We start from the raw sequence: 21,671 nt of genomic DNA on the forward strand, positions 1-21,671 counted from the left end.
ATCGCCGGATCCCAGCAGGTGAGGCTGCGGTGGCTGGGAGCGGCCACTGCACTCCAGTCTGGGCTACCGAGAGAGACTCCAACTCAAAAAAAAAAAAAAGCAGAAAAGGTGAAAAGGCTTAGGCAAATCTTATTTCTTCATGAGAAAAGATCACTGCTTAAAAGTAAAATCATGTGAGTTTGATGGCATTATAACTATTGTAATACATTCAAGCATTGACAATTACCATAGCACCAATAAATCAAAATGTTGTCTAAATCTAAATCACTATACATGGTGGTAAAAATTATAAAATAAAAATATGCCATCAATCAGTTCTACTAAAAGATTAATGACAACTTAGTTGTTTGGCTGTTTTAACAGCTGACACTTGGGCAATTTGAGTATGTAAAACTCAATAATACTGGTTTTCATTTGCAAAATCCACTTAAAAGTTAATTAAAGAGGTCATGAAACATTGTTTAAATACCATATAAAATTTCATTAGGCATATAAGATACAAAAATATTTTCCTTTAATATTTTCACGTCATATATTTAATGGAAAACAACTAAAATATCATGTAAACAGCTAGCAATAAAAGATTATCTTTCAGATCATATAATTTTTCTTTAAAATCTGTACGTATTCTCGTGATGCTTTCCAAACTAGATCTTGATTTATATTTGACTCATCAGTAGATCCTAGAGGAGAAGCTGTATAGGATGCAGATTCCAATTCAGCAGCAGCTAGAAAGAAAAAGAAAGAATTATATTCTTTACCTAAATGATTTCTAAGTGGAAGTCATTTAAAAAGAGTTAAGAGTCAATGTAGACCAGGCGCAGTGGCTCAAACCTATAATCCCAGCACTTTGGGAGGCCAAAGTGAGAGGATTACCTGAGCCCACAGGTTCAAGACCAGCCTGGGCAACTTAGCAAGACCTCATTTCTACAATAAATCAAGAAAAATTAGCTAAGAGTGAAGGTGCATGCCTGTAGTTCCAGCTACTTGGAAGGCAGAGGCGGGTTGAGGATGAGGTGGCCATGAGCATGCCACTGCACTCCAGCCTGGGCAACAGAGTGAGACTCCAATCAAAAAAAAAAGAGTTAAGAGTCAATGTTAATGAGAATAAAAAATATGTATGCTATATAAAACTATAATACAAAATTACTATTAAATATAATTTGTCCATAGTTGCACATTGAGTCATCACTGTGGTTTTTCATTCTTCACTCATGTATTCAACCACCATGTGCTAAGGTACTAAAACAAACACTGGAATTACAAGATGAAGATGATACAGTCCACCCCTCAACAATCATATACTGTAACCTGAAAAAACAGACAAATGGGCCATGTCCATCAGAGTCACAGATACATAAAACAGGGCACTATTGGAACACACAGAAGGGCCATCTATCCCAGTTCTGGGTCAATATTTTAGGCTTTTTGGTGAAGGAGATATGTGGGTAGACACCTGAAAGACAAGGAAAAGGTGTGGCAAAGAGAGGGAAGAAGCAAGTGCAAAGAGCTGGAGGTGACGAGAAACACTATGGGATTCTCCGGAGGCTAGTTTGGCAGACTACAGTAAGTGGCAAGAGATAAGGCTGAATAACTTGACATGAAGCAAATTGATTTGAGTGTTTTTATTCCATGCTGAGGAATCTGGAACTTTTCCTGAGACAAAAGTAAACCAATGACAAAGGAAATGACAGAAAGTTTAAAACGTCACCTGTCAAGTGACTGCTTATGAACTGTAATGCTTGACTAAGCATTATTAAATGAGCCTGGGGTATTTGGCCTTAAATCACTAAATCACAACATGAGAAGTTGATGATGCCTTTGTTTTCTGAAAACAGTTTCCACGTGATGGCTGACAGCTACAGGGATGGCAGAAGCGAGCAAAGTATAGAGCCCAAGAAAAAGAGAGACAGAAATGTGAGATTTTTTTTTAAGCTATAAAACATTATGGATTAATGAGGCATTAGTATACTCTTCATTAAGAATGTTTGATTTCACCTTTCATTAAGTGTGTAAGAAAAATATTTAATGTAGTAGCTATTAACCAAACAATGGGAAGGGATGCCATTTATTATTTAGTTTATTTCAGAAATCTATTAATCTTAATTAAATTAATAAGTGGCAACATACCTTCTTCTAGTTCTCTAGTTATATTTTTTTCCAACTCCTGCTGCATCTGAAATAAGTCAAATATTATTTATAATGCTTAAATTAAACAAGAGACATTATCATAGGAATGACATATCACTTACAAAATGTGAACTTTAATACTTTTAGAGACTAGATCTAACTCGAGGATTGCTTTAGTAGAAAAAGAATTACATAAATAAAATAAAAATTCTACTTATTTTAAGTTTAGGTAATAGAAAATATATATGTATAATGCTGTTTAGATTAATTTGATAAAAAATACAATTAATATGGCCTATTGAATATACATCATTTCACACAAGCAATATTTTCTCTAACTAGAACAAAGGTTAAACAATTCAAGTCATATTTTGCAATGAATGTATTACTTTGTAATTGTTACAAAACACAGTCTTTTGTAAAACTTTAATCAGTTTTTTCACTTAATTTAATGAGCTTTTCCTTAAAATTAACTTTCCAGCCAGGTGTAGTGGCTCATACTTATTTTTTTTGTTTTTTTTTTTGAGTTGGAGTCTCACTCTGTCACCCAGACTGGAGTGCAGTGACTGCTCGCAGTCACTGCAGCCTCGACCTGCTGCGTTCCGCCGATCCTTCTGCCTCAGCCTTCCAAATAGCTGGAACTACAGGCGCGCGCTACCACGTCCGGCTAATTTTTTGATTTATTGTAGAGATAAGGTCTCGCCAAGTTGCCCAGGTGGGTCTCAAACCCGCAGACTCAGGCAATCCACTCACCTCAGTCTCCCAAAGCGCGGGATTACAGGCTGAGCCACCGAGCCTGGCTGTGGCTCATATTTGTAATCTCAGTACTTTGGGAGGCCAAGATGAGAGGACGGCTGAGGGGCAGGAGTTCAAGACCAGCCTGGTCAACATAGCGAGACCTTATTTCAAAAAAAAGTTTAAAAAAAATTTCCATTCTCCACTTTTAAAATTTTAAAGAATGTTCTATGCTATTAATTGTTCAGCACAGAACCTTAAGTATTTACATGTAGAAACTGGTACTGCCATAATGGCAAGTGAAAATTCTCCTGGCAAAGATTAAGTAAAAATATTATGCTATCTGTATTATGAATAGCATTTCCTTATTCACATGGACACAAAGATTTCAGAAAATTTGCTTGAAAAGAAAGTTATCCTTTTATTTATATATAAGTTAGAGCCAGTTTTCAAATGGAGTTTGATTCTTGACTTTTTAGAATTAGAAACAAGGAAGACAATATATAGTTCTTTAGCTATAACTTGGATTTATTTTCAGAAATTAGTACCTATATTTTAAAACATCTGACTAATTATATTGTAGTTATCTACTTAATTATGAAATATGTGGGATAGTTCAAGCTATATTGCAAATGTTTCCATCTGGAAAGCTGTTTTTTAAATCTTTCATAACAAAGGTATTCTCTCACTAAACATCCAGAACAGGGTCTGAAACAATATATACTATAATAGTAAGCATAATAAATGCTTTGTGGTGATAATCATAATATGATACCCAATGCCTTTACAATGTGAAAACAAAATGTTTTAGCTAACAGGTTTCCCATTTTGAGACACTATTTTCTAAAACATTTATGTGATAATAATACCATAAGCCTTATAAAATATATAAAAGGACAATGACATTACTAGATAGGTCTTATAAAAGTAATGACTGAATACCAGATAAAAGGAGACTTTTATTGAAAGAATCTTTTATTGCCATTAATAAACACTATGTAAAATGTACATAGTGGCATAAAGAAATGAACAAATGGCATAAAGAAACTGCTAACATAATGTTGTTCCTCAAAAACTCTTCTCCTAAATATTTATTTCCTATGTGTAACAGATTTACTTCTTTTTCTTTGGAGTCAGTCTCACTCTGTTGTCCAGGCTGGAGTGCAGTGGCATGCTCACAGCCACTACAGCCTTGACCTTCTGGGCTCAGGTGATCCTTCCGCCTCAGCCTTTCAAGTAGTTGGAACTATAGGTATGTGACAACATGCCTGGCTAATGTTTTGATTTTTATTGTAGAGGCGAGGTCTTGTCATGTTGTCCAGACTGGACACGAATGCTTGGGCTCAGGCAATCCTCTCACCTCTGCCTCCCAAATTGCTGGGATTGCAGGCTTATGTAAGCTACTGCGCTGGGTCCAAATTTATTTCCTTATACCCCATTCACAAATACTTTCATATTTTACTTAGATAAAAATGAAACACTCTTCTTGACAGTTGCTTACTTTTATGCTTGAAGAAATCTTAACTCTCTAGAAAGAGAACATTTTTGGCCTAACACATTTAAGTAGTGGTCCTCTTCCTCTCCTAAATCTTAAAGAGGACTTGACAGACTCTGACTCTCCCCCTGCAGAAATTCTCTACCAGCCTTTCACTGGTCCTGGAATGCTTGACCGCATAAATGACGCTGAGGGCCAGTGTCTCCGAGAAGAGTTACCAGGTCAGATACAAAACCTCAGGGGACAGATCCAGAATACAGGAGGGAGCTGCTCTGCAAGGGAGACCCTAAAGCTTAGGGAAAGGAGATTGAGTGTTAAAGGTTCCAGTTTTGTTCTGGCTGGGGGGGGGGGGGAGGCTGGGGTGGTTTTACCCATATTCACAAGTGAAAACTGGCAAGGATTCCATGACTTTTAAAAGTCACCTTCATTTTGTTCTTACTTCCCCATAAAATCACACATTTTCTTCGTATTTCCCTTGATAGAAACTCAGAATTGTTGTCCCCAGTTGAATGACTTAATACAGTGCCCGGGACAGATTATAGAAGGAAAAAGGGAGAAAAATGTCTTAATGACATGAATCATTGTCCTATTCAGCTCAGGCAAGGGTGACATCAAAGTATGTAGAGCAATAGCTTAGGAGAAACTGAACTTTGCCAGAGGAAATAAAAAAGTTTCATAAATTGCTAATCTTCATTTTATGCCTAATACTAAATCAAGAGCTATATTAGCTCCTTATGGGGTAAAATATATAAACTTTTTAATAAAAATGTTCCTCCTTTCTCCATGGCCTTGCTGCTGATTTCCAGGAGGAGATTAGGTTTCAGATGGTGGAGGTAGCTTGAAGTCCAACATCAGTAAGAGAGTACATCTGCAACTTCATTTATACTTTTTCATTTTTTTTTTTTTTTAATAATTAATCAGTATTTTTATTATAGTTTTGTGGGGTACAGTTAAGGGTTAGGTGTACAATTACGTTTCATTCAGACACCCTGTTGATAAGAGGTGTTTTCCCAGCCCCAGACAGATATTTGCTACTGTTAATCCCCTCCCCCTCCCCCCCATAGTTTCCCAGTACCGTCAGTCATTTTGTTATAGTATTACATTGGATGTTCAAGGTCCATTATATGAGTGAGAGCATGTGATATTCTGATCTTTGTTTCTGTGTGAGGTCACTCAGTATTATAGACTCTAGTTCCATCCAGGTTGCTGCAAAATTCATGATTTTGTTCTTTTTTATGGCTGCGTAGTATTCCATCGTGTATATGTACCACATTTTTTTAATCCAGTCCTCTTTTGATGGGCAGCATGGTTGTTTCCAGGTTCTTGCTATTGTGAACAATGCTGCGATAAACATACGTGTGCAGGTATCTTTTTTATAGAGTGATTTGTGTTCTTCAGGGTATATTCCCAGTAGGGGGATTGCAGGGTCATATGGAAGGTCAATTTTTAGAGCTTTTAGGAATCGCCACACTGCTTTCCACAGAGGTTGCACTAGTTTACACTCCTACCAGCAGTGTAGAAGTGTTCCCTTTTCACCACACCCTCTCCAGCAGCTGTTATTTTTTGAGTTGTTGATAATTGCCATTCTGACTGGAGTTAGGTGGTATCTCAGTGTGGTTTTGATTTGCATCTCCCTGATGATTAGTGAGGTTGAGCATTTCTTCATGTGTTTGTTGGCTTCTCGAATGTCTTCTTTTGTGAAGTACTTTTTCATTTTTAAATATATGAAGGTGAGAAATTCAGACCTAAGAGAACACTGCTCCAGCAAGTTTTAGCTAATTAGAATGATTCTCTCAAAGCTGGTAGTTTTCAAACTACATCCCACAGAAATCTAAGGTTTCACAGAGGACATTGCAGGACAAAGGGATAAGGAAGTCACCGCTTCAGAGCCTACAGCCCTCCTTTGTCAGAAAGTACCACTTCTCTAAGTTTTATATAATATGGTTTCATGCCATTTTTTTTTTCAAAGAAAGAAAAGTTCTATTCTTTGAAAAACAATTGTTTTAAGTACGAAAGTCACTTTATAAGAATAGTGCTTTTTAATCTCTTTTATGAAGTTTAACATAATTTGGCAAACCAATTTGGCAACCACAAGGAAGTTACATATACCTTGGAACTAATAAATGAAGTTTAAAATAAACTACTTTTCAGCTTATCACGAAATGCTAAAACTCAAAACCTCTTTTCCTCCAAAAAATTAACGGAGGGAAAATATTTCCTAAAATATTGTCCTTTGCATTGCATCTGTGTTTTCACACACTTCCTTCATCATCTTGTAAAATTAACATTACTTGATTTTTCTGGTAAGAACTAATGAGATCATTTTACATTTGCATCACACTTAACAATTTACAGAAGTATTTAACATTAATTTCCTTTTTGTACTCAGTAGGATAATTTTACAACTTTACAGCACTTAGACCCTAATTCACCTCATTTTTTTCAAAAAAAATAAAACTAAACTAAACCAAAAAAAGGATGAAAAAATTATCAGCTAACTAGGATCTTGTCATTTATACATTAAAACAATCATTTAATTTTTTCCCTCTTAGGTTATTTGGCTGCAATGCTAAGTAAGAAACTTTAGATTTGCCCTTCAAAGGTTTGTTAGAACATGAAATCAGGTAAAAAAAACCAAACAAACAAAAACAAAACAAAGATGAGGCCTCATCTAACATGGGACTACACTCCTTTTCTCTGCATTAAGGAGATTGTGAAAACGTCATCAACCTATAAGCTAATGTGCACTGATTGAAATGGATATTTTAATAACAATAATACACAATGAAAACTAGTTGCTATTTATTTATTTACTTATGTCCAAACAAATGCTTTATGGTTTCTGTAATTTGTTTTCAAGGGACAGGGTCTCATTATGTTGCCCAGGCTGGAGTGCAGTGGCTATTCATAGGCACGATCATCACACAGTACAGCCTCAAAATCCTGCGCTCAAGCTATCTTCCTGCCTCAGTCTCGCAAGTAGCTGGGACTATAGGTGTGCACCATCTCACCTGGCTTTTGTATTTTCCCTTTAGTGCAAAAATGGTCAAAAGTAAGACAAATATCTAAAGCTGGGTCATACACAGTTGAATTATGTTTTTCCTTATCAACTCTACAATGGTACAGCTTGCCATTGCTGGACTCCTTGTGAGTTCCCCAGGCATGGATTCTTGCTATAAGTGAAATCACATGATAAACTGGAAGGTCTTACTACATTTCCAGGGGAGACTGAAACCATGTGCAGCTTTACATGGAATTCTAGATAGGAAAAATTTAATTGATTTTGTGTGGTTGTAGTTGCTATTTAAAGATTCTTGATATTATTGCCATCTTAGTCATCAATCATTCAAGTGATGGCAAGAGAGATATAAGTAAACTTTATTTTAAAAATTCAAATATTTGCTGGATTTAACTACTTAAAAACTACTATACAGTTGCCCAGAAATAAACACATTTTACAAAAATTGAAATTAAAATGCTGTAAGTACAGTAGCAATTAAAGATACACTCGCATGTAAGAAAATCACAAAACTTTGATCTTAAAACAGAAATCAACCTTTTTAGCGTTATAGGTTTATTTAATTCATAAAAAGTTGGAGCTTTTTCTTAGTCAGGGTCTACTTTGTTCCTAGGCTGGAGTGCACGATTACACCTCACTGCAGCCTCAACCTCCTGGGATCAGGCGATCCTTTCACCTCAGCCTGCTTAGCAACTGGGACAGGTACACACTACCATGCCCGGCTGTTTTTGACTTTTTGTAGAGACAAGGTACAGTTATGCTGTACAGGCTAGACTCAAACTCCTAGACTCAGGCAATCCTCTTACCTTGGCCTCCCAAAATGCCAATATTACAGACATGAGCCACTGCACCTAGCCTTATTTTGGATTTCTCTAAGTAATAAACATCCGTATGTGGATAAGTGTTATATGTCAATCACTCACTTATGACTAGGAGTGGAAAACCTGAGACGGTGCCAGGAAACTTTAAAAGTGTTATGAACCACAATCAAACTAAAATCAATTCTAAAATAAGCCAGAGCATCTCCAAGTATACCTTTAGTTATTAGGCAATAACATTCCATTTCTAAAATCTAATTTAAATGCAGTTTTTAAAGAAATTTAAAATGTGTCAGTTTAGTTACACTTATTGAAGAGGGTTAACAAATGGGTATCTCAAAAATGGGAGCTCTAGGGACTTATTATAAAACTGTAAAACTTATATTTCCTCTCTTTATTAACACAGATAATTATGATGTTTATTAAGCATGCATAAGTAAATTAAACAACGCAGTATTTCATCAAATTAAAAACAAGAATTATGTCAGAAATCTGAACCCCACAGGAAAAAATAATATAACTAACCTTGGTTAAGTAGTTCTCCATGCTGTTATTTAAAGTCCGTGGGCTTGAGGTAGGGATCATTAAGTTTTCGCTTGGAATACATTTTCTGTTGAGATCCAAACTATTACTAAGATTTCCAACACAAGGTGCCTCTAGGACTGGCCTGGTAGTAAGAGTAGTGAATAAAGATCTGGTCTGCTGTTTCTCCACAAGAAGCTTGGTACTGACCTCTACTAGCTTCTCATTAGTTCTGTAAAGGTTGCAAAAGATAAATGCTTAGTGTTTCATTTTTCACTAAATAATTTCTAAATGACTTGCATTTTTTAAAAGGTTGCCATAAGAGTAAATGGAATTTCCTATTAAATGGTGTTTTAACACCAAAAATGTGTTAGAACATGGCTACTGTATGCAACTGTGTAGTTTTTAAATTGTTCTTTAAAAGTACATATATTTCTAAGGTGATTTCTAACAAATAAGTAATTCAAAGTAGGGAGGGGAGATAGATAGTTATCAATGATGTATGGCATAACAGGTAACATTGGTTGCCTTCTGGAATGATTCTACTTATAAGATTCTTGAGGATGCCATTAGACACGTTTGTATTTAACGGGTAAATATGTGATATGGTGACTATGTCAATTTGCTTGACTATAAGAACTATCCATTTTACTATGTATAAATACCTCAAAACATTAGGTTGTACTCCTTAAATATATACAATAAAAACGTTAAAATTGAGAAAGAAAAAAGCCACTGGAAATACTTCTATTTATTAAACCAATTTAGAGATTTAAAAAACTATCCCTCAAAGACATTTTCAAGCATTGCTTTCAATACCCTTGCATATTTCACCCATCATCTGGGAAAAATTACGCATCTGGCACTGAGCAGCAACAACTAAAAAAAAAAAAAAAGGGGTTGGTGAGTTGGTGACCAAAAAGTACTAAGGCAGCTCAAAGGTAATTCACTCTGAACATTGTGACCAAGGCTTGCGGGGTGGAACCTGTCCTTTCTGTCTTCCACACAACCCCTCAGGCTGACCAAGGGATTTTTTTTTTTAACCAATTTGTAAAATATACTTCCCTTCAATCTAGTTAATTATTATTTCAGAGTATGCCTTTATGGAAAAACAATAAAGGATATTTTGTCTCAAGGCGCCCTCTAGTGATAATATCAAAGCTCAAAATCAAGGAAAGTTAACTTAGCAAGTGCCAGAATGTGCAAAGAGCAGTAGTAGTACCTGAGCCTTTCAATCTAAATTGTAAACTTCCAAAGATAGTTAAGCTTATTAATGTTTCTATTTAGGGGAATGCTAACTGTATAATAATATTCATTTCTAATATGTAAAACTTAAAAAATACTTAGCTGAAAGACTGATATGTTAACTATATGAGAATATTAAGGAGGAAAGAGCCATATAAAACAAAAAACAGGGAAGACATAAATTGTTCTCAACTAACATTTTAAAGGTAAGTTCAAATACTAACATCATTTTCCAAAATTATAATATCTAATAAGCTTTTACTTCCCACTAAATTCTTGACTTACTTGTTTAGTTTACTTGACAAGAATTTTCTAACTTTTAATTCTTCTAGATAGAGTTGCTTATATTTTTCCAATTCAGTTTTATTAATGTCTTCTTGGGAAGTTTTCATTTTGGAGACTTCAGACTCCAGATCTTTAATTCTGAGCTCCATCTGACTTCTTATTGAAGCAATATTACTCTCTCTTAAGTGCTCTAGGTTTTCTTGTGATGCTGCTTGTGTCTAAAACAAAATACAAGGGTACATTTTAAAAATATTTATAACCTGAATAATTGTTGTATATTTGTTTCCTTTAGTTTTGAGTCATTGATTCAGAAAGCAATTTAAAATATGTAAAAAAAAGCTGAAGTTTAAAATATTTATCATCAATATCAACCAAATTGATGATTAATTCAGAATTAAATCTGAATTATTAAAAATTCAAATCATTCTTATGTTAGTATTTATGTAATATGAAAACTCAAAGAATAACAAAATTCATCCAATATTTTAAAAATGGAAAAATGCCACTTAAAAACAATTCGAGAGTATAGTACAATTTCTAAATCACCATTTTTTCTTTTCCTAATAGTCTTCTTTTATGCCAACTGGTCTTAATAAGTAATTCTCTAGTGAGAATCATTATTCTGAAAGACCAATTTAGATATAATAATGATGGAAACTGAAATATTTAAAGGGAGAAACAGATGCCACCATCCTTCTAGAAATCTATGAAATAAATTGCTATAAGGGAAGTAGAGGAAATACATAAAATATACATATCTAAAATACAACCTGCAGTGAAATGAATGATTGAACATTACAGATAAACTAACCTGTAAAAACAGATTGACTTCTTTTAATTTATCTACTATATCCTGTCTTGCTCTTTCTTCAATCTCCTGTTTATACTGTTCTACTTGACCACGTTCTACCATATTCATTTCCATATGACTTTTAAGGTTCACTAATTCTTGTTCCAACTTCTTTTTATTCTTCTGTAATTTTTCACATTTTTTTTGTATTGCTCTCATAGATGATAACTCCTGTTGAAGAACTTGATTCCTTGTATCCAGACGTAGACATTCTGAGGAGGCAGTTTCCAGCTCTGCTGTAAGAGCATCAATCTGAATAAATAAAATGATATAATTTGGTAATGAAGAAAGTAGGTTGCGATTATTCTGATAACAACTTTTGGAATAAATTCAGTTGCAATAAAATGTTATATATATATTATAATTTTTCAAATGCAGACCCTTAAATTATTCAGAAAATCAAAAACAAAATTATAGCCATCAGGAGTCACTAAAATACATTACACTTGATCTTAAGGCTTGTATTTCTATTTTTCTTTTGTGGAAACTGGGTCTCACTACGTTGTCCAAACTGGTCTCAAACTCCTGGCCTCAAGTAATTCTCCCACCTTGGCCACCCAAAGCACTGAGATTACAGGTGTGAACCACCATACCCAGTCTAGAGTTGTATTTTTCTATGATTGTTTCATGTTTTTCTTCCTTAAAATGATTCTAAGTCACCTCTTAGTAGAAAGTCTCTGACTCCTTCCCCCATCATCATTCCCTATAATTTCCAAAGAAGTTTTAGGGATACCATATTTGAGTTATTTTGGCCTTAGTCAATAAATAAATGGCTCCAGGAATAAGACTTTGAAAATAAGACTCTAAGGCCAGGTGTGGTGGCTCATGCCTGTAATCCCAGCACTTTGGGAGGCCAAGGCAGGAGGACTGCTTCAGCCAAGGAGTTCAAGGCCAGCCTGGCCAATATAGCAAGACCTCATCTCGACAAAAATTAAAAAATTAGCCAGATGTGGTGGCACATGTCTATAGACCCAGCTACTCAGGAGGCTAAGACAGAAGTATTGCCTGAGGCCAGAAGGTCAAGGCCACAGTGAGCCATTCAGATCATGCCACCGCACTCCAGTCTGGGCAAAGGAGTGAAACCCCTGACTCAAAAAAAAGGGGGGGATAATTAATGAATCCTGTAAATATAGATTCTAATGCCATAAGTCTTTTTCTGAACTGCAAATGTTTTATGCTAATTTGAATTGCATTCCAAGGATTAATAATTCTTGGGGTTAAGGCCACAAAATGGAGAGCCCAGAAATAAATCCACGTATTTACAGCCAACTGATTTTCGACAAAGTTGCCAAGAATTGAGGAAAGCATAACCTCTTCAATAAATGGTTCTGGGAAAATCAGAAATCCCTATGCAGAAGAATGAAACTAGACCCCTATCTAATACCACATGCTAAAATTAACTCAAAATGGATTAAAGACTTAAATGTAAGACCCAAAAAATATAAAACAACTAGAAGAAAACATAGGAAAAATGCTTCAAAACATTGGGCTAGGCAAAGATTTTATGAAGAAGACTTCAAAAGCACAGGAAAAAAACAAAAATAGATAATACAAAAGGACTGTATTGAGTTAAAAGACTTGCTCCTTCTGCACAGCAAAAGAGACAATCCTCAGAATGAAAAGACTACCTGTAGAATGGGAGAAAATATTTGCAACCTGTTCATCAGAAAAGGGACTAATATCCAGAATATGCAAGGAACTCAAACAATTCAGCAGCATAAAAATGAATAACCTGATTCAAAATTAGGCAGAGGATCTGAATAGACATTTATTAAAAGAATTCACACAAATAGCCAATAAATATATGAAAAAAATGCTCAACATCACTAATTGCTAGGGAAATGCAAACCAAAACCACAAGGTGATATCCTCTTACTCCAGTTAGAATGGCTACTATCAAAAAGAAAAAAATAAATGCTGGTAAGGATGACAAGAACAGGGAACTCATATACTGTTAGTAGAAATGTGAAGTCGTACAGTCATTATGGAAAATAACGTAGAGTTTTCTCAAAAAACTAAAAATAGAACTGCCATATGATCCAACTATACCCCACCAGAAATTTATCCAGAAGAAAAAAAACAGTATATCAAAGGGATACCTGCAGTCCCATGTTTATTGTAGCACTAGTCACAATAGCTAAGATTCAGAATAAACTTAAATGCCCATCAACAAACAGATAAAGAAAATGTGGTATACATCACAGTGGACTACTATTCAGTCATAAAAAATAATGAAATCCTATTATTTGTGGCAACGTGGATGAGTTTGGAGGACATTATGTTAAGTACAGGCAGAGAAAGATAAATAATATGAACGTTTTCACTCATGTGAAAGCTAGAAAAAACTAAGCTCATGGAAGCAGAGCATAGAATCATATGTACAGAAGGGAAGGAGAGGTTGATTAACGAACACAAAATTACAGCTAGATGGGAGGAGTTAGTTCTGGTATTCTGTAGCACTGCATATCTTCAAAAAGCTAGAAGAGAGGATTTGAATGTTCACAATGCAAAGAAGCAATGTTTGAGGTGATGGATATGCCAATTAGCCTGGTTTGCTCATTAAACATTATATATACGTATTGAAATATCACTCTATATCCCATACATATGCACAGTTGTATGTGTCAACTAAAAATAAAAGGAAAACATATTCATCCCATAAAAAATAGACTATAGGCCAACTTAGTGACTGCTTCTAAGAAATACAATGTGGCAAAAGGCATATGACATGGCTTCCAACATTAGCTTAGAAAGGCTCTTTATCTCAAACAGCTTGCCCTTGAAACCCAGGCCCCATGTTGTGTGGAAGCTCAGGCCACAAACAGAACCTGGAGTTCCAATGTAGATGTTCAGACTGCCTGCCCCAACCAAAGTTCCAGACAATAGCCAGCATCAACACCCAGACTCGCAGGTGAAGAAACCTTCAATGATTCCAGTCCCCCAGGCTTCGAGCTGTCCCCAGGGATGCTGAGGGGAACAGAGACAAGCTGTCCTGGGCAAGTTTTTCCCAAACCACAGATTCATGAACTAAATAAATGTACTGTTTTAAGCCACTAAACTTGGGGTAATTTGTTGGGGAACAACAAACAGAAAAATAATGAATTTTTAAAAAGAAACAATAACAGTAAAAATCAGTCTCCTTTAAAGTAGAATCTAGTAAATATTGAGATTACTTTATTAATGGTAAACAATGCTAAGGAGAAACAGCAGAACTTGCAGAAAGACATAGGAGCTATTGAGGAGAAGGTTTTTCCAAAGTTCCCTTCAATTAAAAATTCATACAACCAGCAAATGTGCCTCTTTAGAATTTTCTCTCGAGTTAGGAAATAAGGAAGACTGGGAGGCAAGAAGGCATATGATTTGAAGTATAGTAGCTAAAAACAAGTAAAAATATTTGGTTTAGTAATATTAAAAATCAGATGTTTTACCCAATTTCAATTCACTAAAATTATAAAAGAGATAAGCAAGCAGCTGTATTTATTAATTAATCTAGTACCCAGTGTTCATTTTCCTTTTCTCAATGAGAAAATAAAAACGATATTACAAAATCTTTCATTTTTTTGAGTTGGGGTCTCACTCCCCCAGGTTGGAGTGTGGTGGCAGAATCATAGCTCACTGCAGCCTTGATCCTTCTACCTCAGCCTCCCGAGTAGCTGGGACTACAGGCATGCACCACCACACCCAGTTAACTTTTTGATTTTTTGTAGAAATGAAGTCTCACTATGTTGCCTAGGCAGCTCTCAAACTCCTGAGCTCAAGCTATCCTCCTTCCTCAGCCTCCCAAAGTGTTGGGATTACAGGCATGAGTCACTGCATCCAACCTATTAATCTTCTCAGTAGTAAAATAAATGTAGTATCCTTTGAATGTTAAGAAATTACATACAATTTCTCTCTTACTTTACTTCTAAGCTGTTTGTATAGAGACCATTTCATCTTTCTGTTGTACCAAAATGTTTCTCCATAACATACAAATCAGCTCTGAAATTTTGAAGCTCAAATGACTAATTTGACTATGATTTGTTATCTAGTAAACTGCCTGAACATTACCTGATTTTTAAGTGCTGTACTCCTGAAAATTTTTCTTGGAATGGGTTGAACTATTTATTCCATGAATCATGTACCAAGATATACAGTAGAGCTGTGCATCTCTATCTGTGTAAGTAAAAGGGGAACACTGTAGTTTCTGAGAATGCAGGACCTGTGCCAAGAAAAGGATTAGCCCTGGTGTTATACAAGAGAACCAGGTACCAGGTCAAAAGATCTAACTGTGAACTGAAAGATGATGGATTAGCTCGATTTCTAATTAGGAAAGCTGAGAGCCCCAACCTTATCCTCTCCTTTCCAGATGGTAAACATCCATGGAAGATTCTATGAATTATACTGAGTTAATAAAACATAATGCAGAAAATAAGCAGATCCTGTAGCCAAGATCTGATGAAAATGGAACTAAGAAAAAAAAAAAGAAAGAAAAGAAAATGGGACTAAGGAGGGAGGTACTGGGAAAGACCAAAGGTTTGAATGGAGGAAAAAACAGCAATGGCCTCTGTCTTTGTAAGCCTAACTTCTCATAATGTCATGGCGTCCACAAAGGCCTTCGGTGGCTACAAGAAGCAAAACATGAAGTTAAAGACATTCTACTATACTGACTTTTTATGATTATATAAGACAACCGGTAATATGCAACATATTTGAAAAAGAATTCTCATAAAATTTGATCTGATACTGATATAAGGCTAGACATAGATCAATATATTAGAATTGAGGATCCAAAAATAAAGCCACACATTTAGACTCAATTGATTTTTAACAAGGATAATAAAACAATTAAGTGGGAAAAGAATAGTCTCTTCAACAAATGGTATTAGGACAACTAGATATTCATATGTAAAAGAACGAAGTGTCCTCCTACCAAATACCATATATAAAAATTAACTCAAAAGAAAACTAAATGTAAGAGCTAAAAATATAAAATATAAAACTCTTAGAAGAAAATATAGGCATAAATCTTTGTGACTGCATTTGAAAGAGGTTTCTTAGATATAACACCAAAATAAAAAATAAATTGCCTGAATTTCATCAAAATTTAAAACTATATGTTTGAAAAGTGATTTTCAAACGAACTGAAAATGCAAACCACTGAATGGAAAACATCTTTGAAAAGCATTTATTTGATAAGGGACTTACTTCTCGGATACATAAAGAACCTTTAAAATTCAGAAATAAAAAGACAACTGAACTAAAAACTGGGCAAAATATTTGAAAAGACATTTCTCCAAAGAATATATACTAATAGCCAAGAAGCACATGAAAAGATGCTTAACATTATTAATCATTAGGGAAATGCTAATCAAAACCATAATGAGGTACTACTTCATACCACTAGATTGGAATCTATTTTCAATAAAAAAGATAGAAAATAACTGTTGCCAAGGATGTAGAGAAATGAGAATTCTCCCCTCATCACACCCACTTTGTGCTCCTCCTTGAGCATCGCATAGTTCAGGGAAGGGTAGTGTTGGCACAAGTGAAGGAGGTTTGGGAAGGGTGGTTCCTGAGACAAGGTCAACGGAGGGTCTGGAAACTGGGATATTGCTCAGTGGGTTTTGCACTTTTTTGATAAATATCTACCTGGGTCAATTTTTGTGTGTGACTCTTTTTAAAAATTTTAGCTGTGTATGTACTTCTACAAAAATACTATGAGTCTTAAATATTATTATACTAAGTTTTAATATCTGATTGGGCAAGTCCCTCCTTCATTGTAAAATAATTTTTTGCTATTTTTATCCATTTTTCTTTTCCAGATTAATTTTAGAGTCAGATGGCTAAAAAAATTATGTTGAAATACTTATTTTATTTTATTTTATTCTTGAGTTGGAGTCTCACTGTCGCCCAGACTGGAGTGCAGTGGCACACTTACGGCCACTGCAGCCTTGACCTGCTGGGCTCAGGAGATCCTTCTGCCTCAGCCTTCCAAGTAGCTGGTACCACAGATGCACGCCACCACACCCAGCTAATTTTTTGATTTATTGTAGAGATGAGGTCTCACCAAGTTTCCCACGTTGGTCTAAAACCCATGGGCTCAGGCAATCCTCTCGTCTCCGCTTCCCAAAGTGTTAGATTTACAGGCGTGACCCACCATGCCCGGCCACTCCTTTTCAATATTTATAGTTCTTGCTTCTTTCTTAACTTTCTGACTTTCACATTACTTACTTTTCATAACAGCGAGCAGTAGCAGCAAGAGTAAGAATACTTGTATTGGTCTTAAATGTAATGGAAATCCATTGAATGCTTCAGCATTGCTATTAGTAACTGTGGGACGGGGATTGACAAACTAAGGGCCATTTGGCTGGCAGCCTGTTATTGTACAGTCTGGAAGCTAAGAAGGGCTTTTACCTCTTGAAAGGGTCATATAGAGGCTGAGGTGAGTGGATTGACTGAGCCCACGGATTCGAGACCCGCCTGGGCAGCGAGACCTCATCTCTACAATAAATCAAAAAATCAGCCGGGCGTGGTAGCGCATGCTTGTAATTCCGGCTACTCAGAAGGCTGAGTTGGAAGGATTGCAGAAGCCCAGCAGGCGAGGCTGCGGTGGCTGGGAGCGGCCACTGCATTCCAGTCTGGGCGACCGAGTGAAATTCTAACTCAAAAAAAAAAAAGAAAGAAAGAAAGGGTCATAGAGAAACAGCAGCAATGAAGGAGGAGGAAGATGAAGAGGAGGAGGAGGAAAAGGAGGAGGGACTAGGGGTGAGGAAAGGAAGAAATATGTGCAGCAGAGAGAGTATGCAGTCTGGGCGACCAAGTGAAATTCTAACTCAAAAAAAAGAAAGAAAGAAAGAAAGGGTCATAGAGAAACAGCAGCAATGAGGGAGGAGAAAGATGAAGAGGAGGAGTAGGAAGAGGAGGAGGGACTAGGGGTGAGGAAAGGAAGAAATATGTGCAGCAGAGAGAGTATGTAACCTGCAAAACCTATGATATTTACTATTTGTCACTTTTAGGAAAAGTCTGACAACTCCGTTACAGATTTATCCTCTAACATGCTGGCATCTTTCATCAAATTAAAAAAATTAAACAATCCCTAATTTTCTCATTGTTTTTAAAGTCAAGAACGAGTGCTGAATTTTATCAAATGGAGTTGACACCACCTATTAAAATAATCATATGATTGTTCTCTTTTAATCTGTGAATGCAGTGAATTACATTCACAGATTTTCTAATGTTGAACCATTCTTTGTTTTCTGTAATAAATTTTATTTGATGACCAAAAAAAAGAAATGAGAATCCTCATATAATGCAGGTGGGAATGGAAAACCGTGCAGTCACTTTGGAACACAGACTGGTAGCTCCTCCAAAGGCTAACCATAGACAGCACTGTTAACAATAGCAAAGATATGGAATCAAACTAACTATCCATCAACAAATGATTGGATCAAGAAAATGTGGTGCGTGTGTAAATACACACACATACATAATGGAATACTATTCGGCCATTAAAAAGAATGAAATTCAACATGGATGAAACTGGAGGCTGCTATCTTTTTTTTTTTTAAGTTGGAGTCTCACTCTGTCACCCAGACTGGAGTGCAGTGGCCGCTCCCGGCCACCACAGCCTCAACCTGCTGGGGTCCAGTGATCCTTCCACCTCAGCCTTCTGAGTAGCTGGAACTACAGGTGCACGCTACCACACCCGGTTCATTTTTTATTTATTATAGAGATGAGGTCTTGTCAAGTTGCCCAGACAGGTCTCGAACCTGCGGGCTCAGGCAATCCACTCACCTCAGCCTCCCAAAGGTTCAGGATTACAGGCTGAGCCACCGAGCCCGGCTGGAGGCTGCTATCTTAAGTAAAACAACTCAGAAAGTCCAATAAGCATGGTCTTACTTATTAATAGGAGCTACATAATATGTGTACACATGGACCGTAAAATAACAGTCACTGGGGGCTCGAAGAATGAGAGGGGTGAGGGATGAGAAATTACTTAATGGGTACAATGTACACTATTCTGGTGACAATTACACTAAAAGCCCAGACTTTACCATTACACAAAAACTGCACATGTAACCCTTAAATTTACATAAATTTTTTTTAAAAAAGGTTAAGCATAGAGTTACATAAAACCTAGAAATTCCACTCATAAATATGCACCCAGAAGAAATGAAAACATATGCAAACACAAAAAATTGTACATGAAAGTTCATAGCAGCATTATTAAAAATAGCCAAAAAGAGGAAACAACTCAAAGGTCCAGCAATTGATGAGTGGATAAGTAAAATATCTGAAATATTCATATAATTAAATATTACTCAGCAATATGAAGACATTAAATACTGATACATGCTATAACACAGAAGGACCTTGAAAACATGCTAAGTGACAGAAACCTATCACAAAGACCACATAATGTTATTCAACTGACATGAAATATCCAGAACAGACAAATTTTTAGGAACAAAGTAAACTGGTTCCCTAGGGGTAAGCGAGGAAGAGGAAACTGGGTAACTGCTAAAGAACGTGGGGTTTCTTTTTAGGGTGATGAAAATGTTCTAAAATTTATTGTGGTGATGATTGCTAAAAGCCACTGGATTGCCTACTTTAAGTGATGAATTGAATGGTTTGTTAATTATATCTCAATAAAGCTGTTACCAAAAAAATTAATTTGGTACTAGAGGTCTGGGGTCATGTAGTAGTATACTGCTTGGTTTTAAACCATTGGTCAGGGGTTCAAGACATAAGAGAGTTGACAGTATACCTTTTTTATAGAAAAATGATATATTAAAAAGTTATCTTTTTATTAGTATCAATCCATAAAACTAAGAGAAAAATCTGTATTTCACTGCTCAGAGCATTGAGAGATCTATATTTCCCCAAAATTAAGTGATTTTTTTTTATGTCCCAAAATGGATTAAAAATTACCTTATGTTTTAGCTTATTAATCTGAATATCTGTTTCAAATTGACTGGTTTTTAAGTCTCCATGGAAACTAAACTCTTCATTTTCATATTCATTTAACTTCTTCTTTGTCATTTTTAAGAGGTTCTTAAATCTGTAGGAATGTATAGAATGAATAAGTTAAGTAAGTTAAGTATTTAATAATTGTTTAAACAAATATTGTGTTCTAGCATAAAAAGAAACAAATTTGCAAATTATGATCCTCTCCCATTTGTTTCAATCTAACATAATTTGAAAACATTCTAATGAAATTATAACTAGCCAGGTGTGGTGGCTCAAGCCTGTAAATCCCAACACTTTGGGAGGCTGAGGTAAGGATTGCCTGAGCCCAGGGGTTCGAGACCAGGTCGGGCAACTTGTGAGAACTCGTCTCTACAATATACCAAAAAATTAGCCGGGCACAGTAGCATGTGTCTGCAGTTCCAACTACTTGGAAGGCTGAGGTGAAAGAATCACCTGAGCCCAGCAGGTCAATGCTGGGGTGGCTGTGAGCATGCTACTGCGCTCCAGCCTGGGTGACAGAGTGAGACTTTGACTCAAAAAAAAAAAAAAAAAAAAAGTAAAGTATAACCATAAGTAAATAATATGAATAAAATTTTTATGACACATATGTAGATAGTTAATATTGTAATCATATACAGAGTTTGTATAAATAAGCTATTCATATCCATTAAGTATGCTAATATAAAACATTACCCTATTATTAAATATTAGCTATAACCTAGAGAATAGTATCCAAGGTGAATAAGAAAAGCATGTTTATATATGAATGTTTGAAAGATAAACAAAAATATATTTTGATACCCACTGTCCACAGTCTATAAGAAGAAAAAAAAGTACACACAAAAATTACCAAGGAGATCATTCAAAGTAGAAAAAGAGACAGGAAAGAAAACATCTTTGCAGTCGGAGTTAAGGGGGAAAAAGTAAGCAGACAGTTTCCCAAGAAAGGAAATGAGTAGAGATACCTTTAAAAACTTACAGGATGTTTTAAGAAAAAGAGAGATCTTTGCTAGTACAATGGTGACAGAATGCAAAACCATGTAGAGAAACATAATAAGAGAAAAATATTTATTAGCATCAGAGAAAAAACAAGAAATCAGCAAATAAGCAGAAAAGCAGCCATGTCAGGGACTTCTAGAACACTGGGAAGCATTCTATTCTTTTTATCTGGGTGGTAGAAACTTGAGCTCATTTTGCTCTTCTTTAAGACATACATATATTTTTTATATGTATGAGATATATATTTTAAAACAAACAGAAGTTTAATAACAAGTATATATGAAAGAAAATGAGTAAATTCCCCTGATTATTTTATAACTTAAAAAAAAGAGGCAGAAAGAAAATATACGCTAAATTATGATCATTTTTGGTGCTGTTAAAGAAAGACACAGATAGGTTTTCAGATATTAAAAGATCTGATTGCAGTCAGGCTCGGTGGCTCAGCCTATAATCCCGCGCTTTGGGAGGCTGAGATGAGTGGATTGCCTGAGCCCGCGGGTTTGAGACCCACCTGGGCAACTTGGCGAGAGCTCATCTCTACAATAAATCAACAAATTAGCCAGGCATGGTAGCACGTGCCTGTAGTTTCAGCTACTTGGAAGGCTGAGGCGGAAGGAATGCCCG

General features: G+C 35.7%; 1 protein-coding gene across 2 annotated transcripts in view; it reads right to left on the reverse strand.

The window, feature by feature from the left end:
• Window positions 1-520: 520 nt before the first annotated feature.
• Window positions 521-21,671, reverse strand: part of ANKRD26 (ankyrin repeat domain 26) — a 92,248-nt gene continuing 71,097 nt past the window's right edge. For both annotated transcript variants that reach the window (XM_008064538.2, XM_021715790.1), the window contains exons 29-34: window positions 20,010-20,139; window positions 11,061-11,351; window positions 10,250-10,467; window positions 8,723-8,951; window positions 2,131-2,176; window positions 521-728 (exon numbers count right to left, since the gene is read on the reverse strand). In XM_008064538.2, coding sequence (XP_008062729.1) covers window positions 592-728; window positions 2,131-2,176; window positions 8,723-8,951; window positions 10,250-10,467; window positions 11,061-11,351; window positions 20,010-20,139 — 1,051 coding nt within the window. In that variant the 3' untranslated portion in view covers window positions 521-591. The remainder of the gene's footprint in view (window positions 729-2,130; window positions 2,177-8,722; window positions 8,952-10,249; window positions 10,468-11,060; window positions 11,352-20,009; window positions 20,140-21,671) is intronic.

The sequence above is a fragment of the Carlito syrichta genome, unplaced genomic scaffold (genome assembly GCF_000164805.1).
Source record: "Carlito syrichta isolate Samal-C Ts95f unplaced genomic scaffold, Tarsius_syrichta-2.0.1 Scaffold307674, whole genome shotgun sequence".
NCBI classification, from domain to species: Eukaryota; Metazoa; Chordata; class Mammalia; order Primates; family Tarsiidae; genus Carlito; species Carlito syrichta.